The 17,770-nt window shown below is 44.5% G+C and overlaps 1 protein-coding gene across 1 annotated transcript in view; it reads right to left on the reverse strand.

Annotated features, from left to right (window-relative positions):
* Positions 1-5,809: 5,809 nt before the first annotated feature.
* The window catches only part of jph3b (junctophilin 3b), a 32,658-nt gene continuing 20,697 nt past the window's right edge, over positions 5,810-17,770 (reverse strand). Inside the window, exons 3-5 of the mRNA XM_076269587.1 lie at positions 11,708-11,832; positions 7,697-8,529; positions 5,810-5,890 (exon numbers count right to left, since the gene is read on the reverse strand). Of these exons, the coding sequence (XP_076125702.1) occupies positions 5,810-5,890; positions 7,697-8,529; positions 11,708-11,832 (1,039 nt within the window). The remainder of the gene's footprint in view (positions 5,891-7,696; positions 8,530-11,707; positions 11,833-17,770) is intronic.

Consider the following 17,770-nt stretch of genomic DNA (forward strand, 5'->3'; position numbering starts at 1 on the left):
CCACTCTGTCTCTAACTCTGCCTCCATCTGATTGTCCAGCTCTGGACCCTGAGAGCCCTTAGGGACAGTCCCTGCTCAGGCTTGCTACAAATGCATATTGTATGGCACACACACACATACACACACAGTCAAATACAGAGATACAGCCACACTAAATAATACAGGTTGATCCATGCATACGTACACCTACAGACATGAGTCGTCCCAGCGTCAGGGTTGTGATTGCATGCGTGCTGTTGTTTCCAGAGCCGGGTATATGATGCGTGTTCCCTGAGATGGGCTCAGGTTGAGATCCGGGAACATGATGCGTGTCGTGACATGGACTCGGGTCGAGCCTGGGAGTTCCTTCCATAATTGAAAGCAACTTAACGAAGCAGCAAGAGGAAACTTCACAGCCAGAGAGCAATCAGTGTAACACACGTCCCTGTGTGACCCACTTTTCTGTGTGTGTGTGTGCGCGTGCGCGCAGGGAGTTATGAATAATAGATTTAAGATGGATGAGGTTATACTGCTTCCTCTCCTTTCTCTTTCTCTCTCTTCCTCCTCCCACGTCTCCTTCTGTCGAGCTCCATATCTCCCGTCTGAGTGCAGGTTTTATAAATAACTAACAGGCCTTTTTTTTGGCTTCCGCTCTGACGTCCTGAGGAGCACATGCTGCCTTCGTCATCATGCACATGCGAGCATCGAGCACATGCTGCCTTCGTCAGTAACTGTGTGTGTTTGTGTGTCTTCACACTCTGTCTTTACTGCGAGAGCTTAGAGTTCTATGTGGCTCTACAATGTGTTCTTAGACCGTCTTAGACAGTCTTCACCCTTTGGAGGGGAGTAAGACTCACAACAGCAAGCATGTACTCACCTGGGTTGCTGCATCTCACAGACGCTCTCACTCTAACTCTGCTCTCTTTGCATCCATTGAAGGTAATCAGATTTGTATGGACCCTTTCAACAAGGTAAACAAAAACAATGCTTGAACATTCTATTTGGGCCCCAATCTACTTCCTCTGCATTAAGATAACATATGGAATGTTAAAAAGGAAGTCTTGTGGGGCCAACTATGATGCTGATAATGAAAATTCCATGAAAGGGTCTATAGAGCCATTACTAGAAGTATTTCATGGAGCTTTTAGCGAAATCGAGAACGCCAAAGGCAGTTGCAATCCCCTTTTATAAAGGAGAGAGGTAAGATAGTTGGAAAGAGGGAGGTGTGTGTGTGTGTGTGTGTGGGGGGGGGGGGGTAGAAAAAAAGCGGGAGCCTAAAATCTGGCACAATATTTACATTCAATACTCCATTTCTCCAGGAGAGAGGAGAGCAGTCACTGCACTGAGCAATAACTGTGACTGTTATTGTCCCGCTTTAAATAACATGGCGGTTAAGGCTTTGTGAATGACGAGTTCTGGGTGGAACACGCGGAGGGAGTAGGTCTCTCTCCTCGTGATTGGTCCACTCAAAGCTGCCAGGCTCACGAGGGAGAGAAGAGCCCTACAGGTTCCGCTGCCACACTCTCCGTGTCTCCATTTGAAACCCCATAATATTCTCAAAGGGACAGGCCACAGTGTGCTGCGCTGATTGCGATTCTGTAATCTCTCCTGAAATTGGCAAAGCAAACACACTCAAACACGTCATACACACACTCACTCTCTCACATACACACACACACACACACAGAGGTACAGACAGGTCACACATGGGCGGATTGTGAACTTTCGGGCCCCTGGGGCCAGATGTATTAAGGGCCCCCCACTTATTGTCGTATATGTGGGAGGGGGGGGTTTGGGGGTCCTCCCCCAGAAAACTTTTAATTTGTTTGATGTGATTTCCTGTATTCTGGTGCATTTTGGGGATGGCCAATACTAAATTCAATCAGATTCATAGCCTACATCCTGATTTGTTGATACTGAGGCAATGATTCCATGCAAAGGCTTGGGCTTCAGGGCCCCCTGACCCCTTGGGCCCCTGGGCCTGGGCCCGGTAGGCCCGTGCAGTAATCCATCCCTGAGGTCACAGAAAGGACAGTAGGTGTCTGTGGAAGTTAAGTGAATTTGAGTTCCAGTGTTTGTTTTTATAATTTGATTTGTTGTGTGTTTTGTAACAAAATGATACACACACACACACACACATGCTCATCATTATGTCAGAGATGATACTGATTAAATCAGTCCACCACATGGAGCCCAAGTAATAGTGTAAGCTGTGCAAAACAGAGGTCTTCTGTGTTTTATGTAGGCTAAATCAGTGCACATGTTTGAGTGTTTCTGTATACTGTATATGTGTGTGTGTGAGAGAAAGTCTCTGGGAAAGTCTCTGGGAAAAAAACACAAAACAAGTGTTATTACTTTCAAACACTTTCATTATTTTCTCCACAAAACTCAAAACAAAAAATAGACCAAATCAATCAACCCCAAAGGAAAGAAAGAGAGAAAAAAAGAAAGGGATAAAGAAAGAAAGAGAAAAAGTACGGGATAAAGAAAGAAAGCAGAGGCGAGAGAAAAACAGGCATGCTGAGGCATGCGGCAGGCGCAGAGAACCATGGGATATCTCCAGGGTTACAATAAAAAAACACAACTGAACTCAGGACCCCCTCATACACACACACACACACACACACACACACACACTCCAGTTTAGAGCAAAACTCACTGTCAGCCTCTTTACTCTTCTCTGAGCTCTTTGACCTGACCTCTACTGCATGACCCAAGACGACCAAAACCCTGCAATGAGGAACCTGCCACACATGTAACAGATGACCTTTGACCTATTTTGACTTCACTTGACTGCCTCCTGGGTCCTAATCCATTCCAGTGTCTGCTGTGCTCTGGGACACAACCTGGAGTTGGTGAAGCACTGTAGCTGGCCAGGTACACTACAAACCCCTGGACTGTCAACTTCCACTAACACACACACACACACACACACTTGAAACAGATGCATATTTCTGTCTTGCACATAAGCACACAGCAGCTCTTTCTAGTGATGTTCTGTTATGCCGGACGGAGAAGTGGAGATAGATGTGAACAGAGGAAAGAGGGAATAGAATAGGGAAGCGAATGACAGGAGGATGGGAGAAAGAAAGGAACAAAGAGAGGGAGGGAGGGAGAGAGAGCACAGAGTATGGATGATGCGTGAGTGATGTTATGTGAGGGATGTAGTTGTGGAGGTTGACATATCTGTCTCTCTGCTGCAGAGCACATGATACACACACTCTTCCCATCTGCTTTGATGTGTGTGTGTGTGTGTGCGCTAGTGAGTGAGTGTATGTTTGTGCAGTAGTAGTGAGTGAGTGTGTGTGTGTTTGTTTGTGTACTAGTGTGTGTTTGTCTGAGTTTGTGTTCAGTTCTAGAGTGCCCCCTGCTGTCTCGGCTGATTTGGCAGCAGGATGTGCACCTCTGGACTGAGCTAACCTTATGCACATCCGCCCCCCAAAATAGACACCATTTCAAAGCATTTAAATTATTCCCACCTTTTTTCTGTTCCCACAATAATTGCAAAACTAGAGCAGTTTAATAACTTTATATATTTTTTGTCCCATAATTTGTCTATACAAAACTAAAACATACGTTTGCATGCAACTTTTTTGTTGTTTTAAAAAACAAGGCATTCAGCGTTCTTTTCAGGTGTCTTGCAAACAGCTAAAAAACTTTTTTTGCATTGTTTTTTAAATGCTCTTTTTTCATAAATAGTGTTCTTGAAAGCAGCAGTTGGAACATAACAGTCTCTGACCATCCACAATGGAAGTCCTGCATCTGTCATACACAAGGTAGCCAAGGGTGTGTATGTTTGTCTGTGTGTGTGTGTGTGTGTGTGTGTGTGTGTGTGTGTGTGTGTGTGTGTGTGTGTGTGTGTGTGTGTGTGTGTGTGTTTGTGTGTATGTGTGTGTGAACTTGAAGAAGAAACATATTCTTATCAGAGAGGGGAAAGTGAGCGAGAGGTAGAGACGGGGTGCTGCAATGTGATTGGCTAAAATGAGTGGGAGGGACCATCTGGCAGGAAGAGAACTGCAGCCGTCACACCGAAGGTCTGCAGAGGAGGAGCTCAACAGCGCCCTCTGCTGGTAACAGAGAGTGGGGTCTGCGGCTCAGCTTAAGACTTAAGATCTCCCATCTGACCATCACTGGAAAAATGTTTCAGATAAATCAGATGACAACACAAAGCTAACACACACACACACACACACACACACACACACATACAATGCAGATGGACTACAGCCTTCCTGCAGCGTAGAGTTCCTCATGCTAACAAGTTGGTCTGGATATGGACTGGCTCCCCCTGGTTACCTTGGGTAACAGCAGGTTGCCATGGTTATGTACATTCTGTGGGAGTGGCTGACCAGGCGTGAGGGGACCAGGAGGCTCTTCCAGCTGATGCTCCAAGAGAGGTAGTCCTATTTCAGACCTCAGCACACACACACACACACACACACACACACACACACACACACACGCACACACACAGACAGACAGACAGACACACACAGACACACACATACAGACAGAGACACACATTCATTTATATGCATGGCATACAGGCATGTCAGAGTGGAGGTGGACAGGAAGAGAGTGTGGTGGGTTGGATGGGGGTGGGGGGTGGGGTGTAGGAGAGATGATGCAAGATAACTGGTGAGAGGGATGAGAAGTTGCAGTGAGGGAAAGAGGGAGAGAGAGAGATGAGATGTAATGAAATTAGAGAACTGTTTTTCAATCATTGAGACTTTTCAAATCTCCCCTCCCAACATAATATATAAACACACAAACACACACAAACACACATACATACACATACACACACACACACACACACACACACACACACACACACTACTGATGTAATTTCAAAACACTCTCCTCACGTGACACCACACACATCATATAACAACACACTCCCCTCCCACTTACATACACAAACATAAAGCCATACACACCCCTATAAGAGTAACTTGTCCCTCATGATAACAAACACTCAACTCCATAAGAACATCAAAGCCACCAGCTGCATTGGAAAGGCAGGAAAGTTTCAAAACAAAACCAAAACCAAAACAGAAGAATATCATACAGAAAAGCATAAATGGATAACTTAATACATGTACTGTATAAATGGATAAGTTTAACTACAAGTCTTTTACAAAGGATGCAGTGACTGTGGAATGACACCCAGAGCTGAACGTTCCAGCATATTCAGGCTTGCAGGCCTGGTCAGTTCATCCAGACATCCTGCTGCGCGAGTGGGTCCGTGTCACTGCGTGTGTGTGTGTGTGTGTGTGTGACCAACCAAACACGCGTGTGCGCGGGTGTTTGTTTTGTCCATGTCAGATTCATTCCTTCTCTTTCCTCCTTTAAAGGGACACCAGGCAAGCCTGATGCTTTTTCTCTACGAAACTCCCCCCTCGCTCGGTCTGAAGCTCTTTTCCTTTTCTTTGCGTCTTCCGTCAAGGGTTTTCGCTGCTTCTTCGCCGGCTCTGCCATTATACACACGTTTGCAACAATCTCTAGCATTTCGTTAGCCTGCCTCTGTGCTGTAAACTGATCCTGCTTCGGTCGGCGGGTAGGATACCCCCGAACTTGCAAGTGGGATATTCTTCCTACAGGCAGTAGGGGCAGGCGAGAGAGCCTTCATTCGCCCCGTAATGAGTCATTTAACCATATACCGACTTAGGAAGATGATTAATTAACACAAAAACGTTGCCTGGTGTCCCTTTAATTACTCGTCTGTCAGTCCACCTGCCCGTTTATTCGTCCATCCGTCTGATCTTCTGTCCATCCGCGCAGTGAGACACATGAGGAGGGTGGGCCATCCCATCCCGGACCAAAGAGTTCAAATAAAAAAATGAATAAACAAGATGGCAACTCCTATATTGAGCAAAATCACCATGACAACCAGGATGGAGCTGGAGCCCTGTTGAGAGAGAGTGAGAGAGAGAGAAAGAGAGAGAGAGAGAGAGAGAGAGAGAGAGTCAGTGCAAACCGCCATGACACTAGGAGCTTGTATTCCCTACCTAAAGCCTCTAGACAGACACATGTGCTGTATATTCACACACGTGTAGAATATGGATGTGATGTAATGTTGTGTGTGTGTGTGTGTGTGTGTGTGTGTGTGTGTGTGTGTGAGAGAGAGAGAAAGAGTATGTGTGTGGTAAGGCTATGGCTGCCCATAAGGCTGTGTAATGTCTATGAATAACAAATGTTCCTGTGTGACTAAATGTCTGCATACCAAACACATTGTGTGCATGAGTGTGTGAAAATGTTTATGTTTATGTGCACATGTATAAGTGAATAAGCATGTGTGTGTGTGTGTGTGTATGTATGTGTGTGTGTGTGTGTGTATGTGTGTAGCTGCAGTTGTTTCTGTTTCATGTTAACCTGTCTTACACAACTCTGCTGCAATGCCCGCTCTCAGCAGCTACAAACATTCCCCCCTCCCCTTCCCCCATCCTCCGCTCCGATTGGCTCCATCTGAAGCGAGGCATAAGCTGTTCCCTAGCAACAAAGGTGGGCGAGCCAATGCTGGGCAGTGCTTGGAAAAGGAGCGCTTTACCAGACTGCTGTTACTAAGGAGCAATAGGCATTCACTAGGGCACCTGTGTGTGTGTGTGTGTGTGTGTGTGTGTGTGTGTGTGTGTGTGTGTGTGTGTGTGTTTGTGTGTGTGTGTTTGTGAGTACGGCACATGTTTGTTTACTTACTGTGTTTGTGTGTGTGTGTGTGTGCTTGTAAGCCTTGGTCCTTTCAGTTCCTTTCAGGTTTCACGGTATCACACTACAAACGACTGAGGAGAATACCACATCTTGCTTGGCAGATGCTTTTATCCAAAGTACTCTTCATACACCAAACATAAACTACTCTGCAGAAGCACAAACTGAACACTTAACCTTCACAATATAGACCACCTAAATGATCCCATCCCCTAAATGAGCCAATCAGAAAACATTGTGGGAAGTCAGGTTTAGTCGGGTGTTTAACTGAGTCGTGCCTGAGATTTCAAATAAAAACAAACTCTACTGTAATCCTGAATATCAAAGCAAAATAGGCCGCATTACGTAACAGAGGTGATTCTCTCTCAGTCCAAGCACTTTCACAGAGTAACCCAGAGGTGACTTCTCATGTTGTCCTTCGGAGAAGCGAGGTTACGTAATTAATCATAATAATGACATTTTTACATTAAAGTTCAGTGTATTAAATATATATATATATATCCAGCAGTAGCCCCAAAGCATTACAGCAACAGCCCAGTGTGCCCCACCTGCACCATGTGTGTCAGTCTGAATGGCACACATGGACTCAGACCAAACAGTAATGGTAACTTCCCAATTGTGTAGCTTTAAATGATATTTCAATGCCAAAATTGTATACCAGTCAAAAGCAATGGATGGACACTCAAATATGACCAAAAAAGAGGTCCAGGACTGTGGTATGGAAGAGCGTAACAGACTTGGTCTGTGCAATATGGTCCAGTATTCATAGTAAAGTGGTGCACTGGTGCAGAACAGCAGAACCGTTTACTGACAAGAGCTGCAAACATGTTCACTTGTAAACTTCTTCAAACAAGATCAAGTATTGTATTATATGAATGTTTAGAGAGTAAGTGAGAATAAAGAAAGAGAGAGAGAGAGAGAGAGAGAGAGTGAAGTGAATGAAAAGAGTAGATTACAGTGCTAAAATGGAGTGGAGGAGAGAGAAAGAGATAGTGAGAGAGCTCTGTCTCACCCCATTAGTTTTGAGCTGGGTGGTCTTGAAGTCATCTTGTTCTAGTGCAATGGGACTGGACTTCTGTGGGGGGGAGAGGGTCAGATCCCTGCGCAGCGGCCGACCGTCCGGCTTCTCTCCTCCGCCTCGGGCGTCCTGCTTCGACTCCGAGTCGCCCCCCGCCCCCCCTCTGTCCTTGCTGCACTCGCGCGCCCGCTCGCGCTCCCGGAGCTTGGCCCGCTGTCTCTGCTGCGCGTGCGTGGGGTGCGCGTCGCCGTGGTGACGCTCCTCGTGTCCGTGCGCGTGCCCGTGGTGCTTCTGCGCGGCGTCGCGCGGCTGCAGCGGTCGCATCTCGATCTCGTAGTTGCTCAGCTTCTCCTCGTCCAGCTGACCCAGGCCCTCGCCGCCGCTCTGCTGCAGGAGCCGGTGGCCGCTCCGCGAGCCTCGAACCCCTGCCCTGTGATTGGACGAGGAGGAGGAGGAGGAGGAGCCGTGCTCTCGGGGCCTGTGATTGGCCGGATGCTTGCTGTGTCCGTTGCTGTGTGTGTCCTGTGCTGACCCTCGGGCCCCCCCACGTGACCCCTCCATCAGGACCTGGATCTCCGTGGCGCCACCACCACCCCCGCCTCCTCCTCCGCCGGCCTGGTCATCGTCCACTGCGGTCTGCCGCAGGAAACGAGCACTCTTGCGCCGGTGGGCGGAGCTCTTGGGGGAGGACGGCCGACTGGTGGGAGGGCTTGAGGTGGGAGGCGTGGTCTTCGAGTAGAGGTCAGGGCTGTCCGCCGTGCCACTGGACTGAACCTCCAGCTCGTTCTCGCTGGACACCTGCTGCTTCGGACGTTGGCACTCCACACCTGTACACACAGCACAGAACAGGACAGGACAGTCAGATGTGGACAAGAGACTACATTACAGAGACTTCATTACAGAGATTTCATTTGGGTCAGAAGATCAACACTTCATTAGGCACCGTAGGGATGTCAAGTGATTCTAAGCCAATTCACTTTTTGCCATACTCAGCAAATAATTATTTCCACACAAACCGTCTGTTCTGTGTGTGCACTGAGAAAAAAAAAAAGAACTCCAACACCGTCCTGCTATTCTACAGAGCCCTGACTCTGTGAACTAAAAATAAACTAAACTAAAAACAGTGTGCACCCCTGCACACACTACACTGATCAGCAACAGGTGGCGGTAGTGTGCACCTACACAGTCCACTCAGATGCCTCTACTGTATGTGGTGATGGAGGTGTTTCTCATTCCCTTTCAATGGGCACTGGTTCTGCTGCATTGCGTTGTTTGCATTGCATTTGCTGCTTGAGGCATAAAGTTGAGAAAAGTCAACTCATGTCAAATCATGATTATGCAAATGAGCAATGACAGCTCTCAACCAAGTTCAGTAGATGGCCAGAGATGGCTGCATTTGCAGATAAATGAAATATACACGGCACAATCTATAACTCCCACTATTGTAACCCAAAAACACATCTGAGGTGATTATTGGGCCAACTATACAACGTCAGCAAGTTAACCACCCAGTGTGAGCTGGTTTTCATGCTGACCTCGTTGGATATCTGGACAACACGGAGCATAGGCGTCTTTGGTGTCTTTGTCTTTGGCTATTTCTAGGTCATTTTTTGATTTGTAAACAAAAACAAAAAAATGCCTCATAGCACCTTTAAGCTTTAAGCACTGCGTCACAGAACAGTACATTACAGTAAAACCAATGACTTCTAGTGAGCATCTGTAGGTAAGCTTGAGCTGAATTGCACTATACTATGAAGTATAAAGCAAAATTGCACTTCAATCAGAAGTGCACAAGCTGTGAGAAATACATGAGAAGAAATAGATACAGCTCTTTGTAATGAAATCAAGTCCAAGAGTAAATATAGTCCGTGTATATTAGAATTCTAGTAGGCTAATTTTCGATTCTAAAATATTTTTAGCATGATAAGCACAGACGGAAAAGTCCAGGAGATATCACTGATACAATGTTGTTGCTATAGTGACTGAGTAAGTAAGCTTTTTGCGTATTCACTCTCTCAGACATGTTATCTACAAACTAGAATTTCCACATTCAATTTTATATTGTGGGATAATGTGGGAAAAGCCAAAGACAGCTCTGTCTTACCCTAGTAAGTAAAGATAAATAATACATCTTCTCTCATCAATTTCAGGAACTTCCATCGTTTCAGTGGACAGTGATCTTGAGCAGACCTGACAGAGTAGCTATGTGTCCATGTTTATCTGTGTGAGTGTGTGTGTGTGTGTGTGTGTGTGTGTGTGTGTGTGTGTGTGTGTGTGTGTGTTTCTGTGTTTCTTCCTCCTCCAGGTTGGTGTGTGTGGGCGCTTTATAAAGGTCAGTGATGACCTCTTTTCAGCCTCCTGTTGCTCTTGGCATTACTCAGCTCCACCTGGCACAGCGGGGGACGCCACCAGTGTGTGTGTGTGTGTGGTGTGTGTGGGTGTGTGTGTGTGTGTGTGTGAGCGAGCTTCCTGACGCTCCTGTTGGCATCACTCACCTCCGTTTGCCACAGTGGGGGAGAGAGTTTGTGTGTGTGTGTGTGTGTGTGTGTGTGTGTGTGTGTGTGTGTGTGTGTGTGTGTGTGTGTGTGTGTGTGGTATATGTATTTGTGTGAGTTGCAAGTTATAGCATCCTCGCTTATCACATGATTCCATTGCTGTGCACAACTGAGTAAAATTTAAACCCACAACTAAGATGTAACAAATTCTGCCTAAGCATTAGTTTTCCCACTAATGTATCCACTAAATCTTCTAAACTGTTACTTTCCCCCCAAAAAAGCTAAGTGTCCACACTGTCCTTCAGCACTCTGCCCCAAAATAAATCAGACATTTGTGTTTTGTTACCAAATAGTAGGTGCCTGTCTTCATGATGGTTATGAGCCATTCTATACCAGTCTAACAGCAGTGAGGTAATATTAAGCTTCGCAACCTTCTTTAAACAACAATGTGGAGAATGATCAATCAATCAATCAATCAAAATTTATTTGTATAGCACTTTACAACAACCAGTAGGCGTCCAAAGTGCTTCACATCAGAGACTAAGAATAAAAACAGCATATCAAGCAGTAAAAAGATTGACATGTAGACATAAATAGAATTTTCACACCACTACTGCGTATTAAAAGCCATTCTAAATAAGTGAGTCTTTAGTTTAGACTTGAAAAGACCAACGTCTGTAATTGTACGAATATCAGGGGGTAGCTTATTCCAGAGTTTCGGGGCAGCAACCGCAAAAGCCTGCTCACCCCACCGTTTATACCTGGACCTTGGGACCTCTAACACCAATTGGTTAGAAGACTGCAAAGACCGCAAAGGGACTTAAAAACAAACAATAAAATCTTAAACTCTATTCTAAAACGCACAGGGAGCCAATGTAGTCTGTAAAGAACAGGAGTGACATGTTCGCGTCTAGGTGTGTTTGTTAAAAAGCGGGCAGCAGCATTTTGCACAAGTTGCAGACGTGAGATGGATGTTTGATTTAAGCCAACATACAGGGCATTACAGTAATCCAATCTTGAACTATAAGCATGAATCGCCTTTTCTAAGTCATGCCTGTTAAGGAAGTGCTTAACTTGAGCCAGGAGACAAAGCTGAAAAAAAAAACTCGTTTTTACCACATTAATGATTTGCTTGTCAAATTTCATGTTACAATCAAAAGTAACCCCCAAATTTCTAACAGCTGGCTTAAGATATGTAGCCAGAGCTCCCAAACTCAGAGCTGGACCGTTTGGTGATGCATTGATAACTTCACAGGACACATCACCGCAGCAACAGATAAGAAGGCTGAAGCTTAAACAGGTAATGTGTACACACACACACACGTGTATTCCACTGAATGGAAATGCATGAACATTCATATAGATGTCTCCCTTGGAAACAAAAGGGTATATTCATGTAAACTGACTCGAATTTTCAAACAAGCCCTTTGGCAGCTATGGCCTTGGTGACAGCCTTTATATAGGAATGGTGTTATTGTTAATGAGTCTGATGGAGATCTGTCATCCTCACCATTTCTGCGCTGCTGGAAGGAGGGGCTGAACTCTTTTGCGGTGAGCCGGGCTAGACGACACTCATCCTGGGCCTTTAGGGAGGCGCCCACGGCAGCTTCCGCCTTACCCCGAGCATGGGACGTCCTGGAGAGAGAGAGAAAGAGAGAGAGAGAGAGGGAGAGACAGACAGAGACAAAGAGAGAGGTGTTACAAAGAGGATATTCTTCAATGACATAAGGACTGCATATTTGTTGAGAAGCATCACTTTCAGATCACATCACAGATTCGCCATGGCATCAAAGATGTGCTGGCTCTAAAATGCTATCCTGACATGCTGTAGTAAGATCATTACGACATGACAATTTTTTGTCACTTGATCACCACACACACACACACACATACACATTTCGAGGTAGGAGAAACAGAGAGCATGTGCTATGGTGACTGTAACTGGTTCATGTCTCCAGTGATGTGTCAGTCTGTGTAAACATGCCCAGAGAACCCCTCTGAGCAGTGTGAGTGAGGATGTGTCATTCTGCATATGTTTTGTGGCTGGTCTTGACCTGCTTCAGTTTGTGGATGAGACTTTATGTAGAGAGTATGCCTTTATGAGAGAGTATGCCTTAATCGTTGAGCCGGTGTTTGTGTATCAGAGACAGCGTGTGTGAGGTATAGTCGGAGACAGCGTGTGTGAGGTGTAGTCGGAGACAGCGTGTGTGAGGTATAGTCGGAGACAGCTTGTGTGAGGTATAGTCGGAGACAGCGTGTGTGAGGTGTAGTCGGAGACAGCTTGTGTGAGGTATAGTCGGAGACAGCGTGTGTGAGGTATAGTCGGAGACAGCTTGTGTGAGGTGTAGTCGGAGACAGCGTGTGTGAGGTGTAGTCGGAGACAGCGTGTGTGAGGTATAGTTAGAGACAGACAGTCAGTGTGTGTGAGGTGTAGTGGACTCCTTCGTCTGGTTTTAGGCCGCTATTAACTCTAACCCTCTAAGAACTGCAGACTCATCAATAATGTATCCACAGAACCAATGTTCCCTACTAGAGTACTCTCTCCAGCCCCCCCCCCACCTCTCTCTCTCTCTCTCTCACTCACACACACACACACACACACACACACGCACGCACACACACACATATACACACACCGACACACACAGACACATGTGGTATAGCCCTCTACATTATTACCTCTTATTTTGACTTCTCACCCTGTCTGTCTATCTGTTCTTCTGCCTCACTACTGCTCTTCTATTCCTCTCTATCCCTGTTTCTCTCTCTCTCTCTCTCTCCTTGTTTGTGCAGTAGCTGTCTTGATGCAGTATTGCATGTCGATGTTTATGGATTTTTTCCTGTTTCTTTTTGCCCCTGGCTCACTTCCGCCAGCCAGCCTGTCCGCCAAGCCAAGCCAAACCATGCCATGCACAGCAAATGGGCAAGTGTGTGTGTGGGTGTGTGTGTGTGTGTGTGTGTGTGCATGTGCATAGAACAGAGCAGAGAGAGAGAGATAGTGTGTGTGTGAGAGTGTTTATTTGTGTGTCTGTTGGCATAGATTTATTGGTGCATGTCAGTGTATGCATGAGAATGATTTCGGTGTCTTCGGTGGACTGATGTGCGTGGGTGTGTATATGTATGTGTCAGCAGTGATAGGCATGTAGTCCTGTGTGATGTTTGTGTGGTAAGCCAAGATTGTGTGTGTGGGAGGGAAAGAGAATGAGTGTGTATGTGACGTGTGTGTGTGTGTGTGTGTGTATATGAGTGGGATGTGGGGACTGTGTGTGGAGATATTCCTCCATACTAGTTACATGTTCTATGCAAATGCATGTGATGTGTTTAATGTGTATGTGTAAATGTAATGTCTTTCAGTGTGTGTGTGTGTGTGTGTGTGTGTGTGTGTGTGGTGTGCTTTAATAAAATGTGCACATGAGTGCATGTGTTATGCATCTTAATATGTATACATGAGTGTGTATATGATGCATTTAATGTATGTGTGTACGTGATGCATTATAATGTGTGTATGTGGGAGGTGAGATGAGGTCAGTATTGGGACCAAAGCAATCTGTGGCATAGCTTTCCTCCTGTGTCCTAGCAACCATTGCAGTGTGTATGGGGGGAAGGCTGGATACCATCAAATAGATATAGATAGATAGAAGTTGCTGCAGCCAGGCAGCTACAATGCTACACTCTGGGGGCTCATGAACATGGGGGCTCATGAACATGCCCTGAGTGTATAGCCGGAATTCTCCTTTAACTGAGAAAGGGTTAGCCCAGCCAGCAGCTCAGACATCCATCCATCAGAAAAATGTGCAGTGGTCTCTTAATGTTTTCCGGAGCTGTATGTATCGGACCAAATACATTACATGCACACCTTGCTATCAGTAATATATGAATAAATATATTACATACATTTATTATATAAATATGATGAACATATTTCATTCAGCAGAAAACATTTTTTTTACAAAAAAAGGGAAAAAGCCTTTGGACAAAATTTCCTGGACAAAATACACTTAGTAACCTGCCGACTCAGAGAATGCCTTGACCCTTTGGTGCATTTGAAATGTCTTGTAATAACATATATAATAAAACAACATTCCTTTTTTACTGTAGCAAAACATTTTTTTTTTTCAAGCGGAACTTTGTTTTTATACATGAAATTCCTTCTGTAACTTGTAGTCACACAATGTATTATGCTTAATCCCTTCCCTCTGCATTTTGTGGCAAAAAAATATAAATGTGGGCTAACTACATTACTTGGACAAAATTACTTTACTCTATAAAATGAGTTTATTTTGTCCACAAATTGAGAAGTGCATTCAAACTTATGCCCAGAAAATTAAAAGCATGACAGTTAACTCAATGCACAACATGAGTCTTCCATTTTGTTTTACTGTGCTATGTGTTTTTCCCCCATTAGTGTGTGTTTTTGTTGTTTTTGTTTTTGGACTGATGATGAATGATAAATAATCATTAAATCTAAAAAATTGATAAATAATGATATTACTTATGATACATTTCACATCACGGATTGCTCTCTGTCAATAAAATCTCGTCTGTTGGTCACTTGGCGCGCCATACAGCCACATACTACATGCTTTCATGGTACACAAAATGTATTTTACCGACCTGTTAATGGCCAAGTGTGCATCTAAACTAAGTGGTAAGCAACTAGTAAAGTTAGCACATCAGCATCTAGCTAGTTATTATTTATCATCCAGGGACCACATGGAGAGACTTATGCCACAGTTGAGTATTGAGATAGTGGACATTTAAGCACAACTGCATGACATTTAAAGGTCATGTGTCTTGCAGTTTAATGAAACATGTCAACATGAGATTAGTCTTGTCAGGATGAACCATGAAAGAAGAAATAGTTCTCACTCTAATATATTCACTGCAAACACTGCTTATCTAACCAAGTGTTATTAATCTTATTTTAAGATAAGAAAGTTTGACTCTTATCAAGACAAATTTGCTTAACACACTTGCAGCCCAATTTGCTTGTTTTTAACTTTCTAACACTGTTCAGGACCAAAAATGACCGATTTACACATTCCCTGTAGCATAAATATGGTATTTTTCATCAGATTGCCTCAAGACCTTAGGATGTCCTCAGTGCCGCTGCAGGCCATTTCAAGCCCTAAGCGGAATTACATTGTGGTGCCTTTAAATTACATAATGTAGCCCTCTCACCAATCTGAGTTTAAACATGGTCAGTAGTGGGAACCGGATAATCGCAAACTCTTATAGCTTCGTCTTTGTTGCTTTCATGATTTCCTTTTAAAAGTTTCTTATATTAAAAAGAAGATACACAATGACAATCCAGCTGGAATCTGCCTGTATCTTTGTCTCTCTCCTGTGCACGCAAGATGCGTTCCCAATTAAGCGGAGTAATTAAAGTTAGATCTGCTACATGGAGGACCCAAAAATTAACATCCTTGCATGTACAGTACCATGCTATTACCATTGTAAATTACCACTGTAAACGTTCTCAAGGAAGAGTGAAACGCAGTTTGCAGTTTTTGGTGCCCCCTCTGTCCTTTTGTGCGCTACACATAGTGCGTGATGCGCGTGGTGGGAGCGGCGTCACTGGATGTCCTTCACAAAAGGCATTTGAACACATGAAATTCATTGTCTAACTTCTTTGAATTTTGAGTGATTTATTCAACACACTTTTTTTTGTTTACGGTCAAAAATGACCGCCATAGGTGGGAAAGACTATAATTTTCATCCAGGAGATGAAAGACACCTCTATACACACACTCCTACAACTTTCCTGTGCTTGTGTGCCCATTCTACACATGAATCATACTTTCCACAAGAAAGCTTTGAGTAATTGGGAGCCCAGTGTTTTCTTGAACTAAAGTACTTCTCCCCCAATGTGAACCACACCTGCCAAACAAATCAATCTTGTGTAAATTATAGGAACCCATCTCAATGTTCGCACACACATGCATGTGCGCACACATGTACACCCACTCACACACACACACACACACACACACACACACACACACACACACACTCACTCACACACACACACACACAGCAGTTCATGTTGTCATGTTGCCACTTATGCATATGAACCACCAATGTTCACACATACATGCATGCACACACACACCCACACACACACACACACAAAAACATACACACACATGTGGGGCAGTCGTGGCCTACTGGGGGGCAGCTGTGGCCTACTGGGGGGCGCTTCGGACGTGTAACTGGAGGGTTGCTGGTTCGAATCCCGACCAGTAGGAAGCGGCTGAAGTGCCCTTGAGCAAGGCACCTAACCCCTCACTGCTCCCCGAGCGCCGCTGTTGTAGCCGGCAACTCACTGCGCCGGTATTAGTGTGTGCTTCACCTCACTGTGTGTTCACTGTGTGCTGAGTGTCTTTTGCGACGCCACATTTTCAGTACTTCACTTCCATTAAATCATCAAGAAAAAATATCGACATAAGAGTGACATGACACTGTCATGAACACATCACACTCTCATGACACATGAACCCTAACCCTAATCCTAACCCTAACCTCTAACCCTAATCCTAACTCTAACCCTAACCCTAAACCTAATCCTAACCCTAACTTGTTATGACAAAAAACCAATGTAACTTAATAACAGAAGCGTTATGTCATGAACGTTTATGACTTGTTTATGACACGTTCATGACACGTTCATGACAGTGTCATTTCACTCGACATGTATGTCGATACTGTCAAGTAAAGTGTAACCAAAAATAAGCAAGCTTTATTGATAATAAAAATGTATCAACAACTTATTATAACATATCAATGTAGGTGTCATAGGAAATTACAAAAAATGGCATGTTGCCCTGAGGCAACATTGTACCATAACGGACTCGCTTATGGCCATACCAAATAAACTAATTAGGGAAGAAAGTGCATTATATTTGTAATTAAATTAGCAAGGCAAAAGAAAATATTGCATATACCTGTAAGTAAACTGACAAATCTATTGCTTGCATTTGTTAGAAACAGAGTTTTAAATATGTAATACTTTACTTTTTAATTGCATATGTCTGTTTCTTTCCACACTTGCAACTGCCTGTACACTTTATGTGTGCCTCCTAAATTTTATTTCATTCTACTTTCTTACCTTTTACTTTTAATGCAAATCAGGTTTCTCAGCCAAGTATACTTGTGTATACAAGGATTTGGTCTCTGCATTTATCCCATCTGTGAATTAGTGAACACACAGAGCACACAGTGAACGCACAGTGAGGTAAAGCACACACTAACCCGGAGCAGTGAGCTGCCTGCTACAGCGGCGTTTGGGGAGCAATGAGGGGTTAGGTCTGGGGTCTCAAACTCCGGCCCAATTCCGGCCCGCGACCTAATGTCAAAATAATATGTAATTTGGCCCTTGAGGGTATTTTTAATTGCAACAAACAACAACACTGGTTAAAATAGACGATAGATCCAAGACGGTGACAAATCCCATTTGTAGGCTACTCTCCTCCAGTTGCTAGACATCCAGAGCTTCGATTCAAGCCCAAATTCGCTGCACAAAGTTTTCAGGCCTATTACACACGAGAAACACGAAGATGTGCATTTGCAGGCC

Source organism: Alosa pseudoharengus, unplaced genomic scaffold (assembly GCF_046254945.1).
Source record: "Alosa pseudoharengus isolate Yale_2024_CS ecotype anadromous, Long Island Sound unplaced genomic scaffold, YU_APseudo_1.1 YU_APseudo_1.1_scf_10, whole genome shotgun sequence".
Classification (NCBI taxonomy): domain Eukaryota; kingdom Metazoa; phylum Chordata; class Actinopteri; order Clupeiformes; family Clupeidae; genus Alosa; species Alosa pseudoharengus.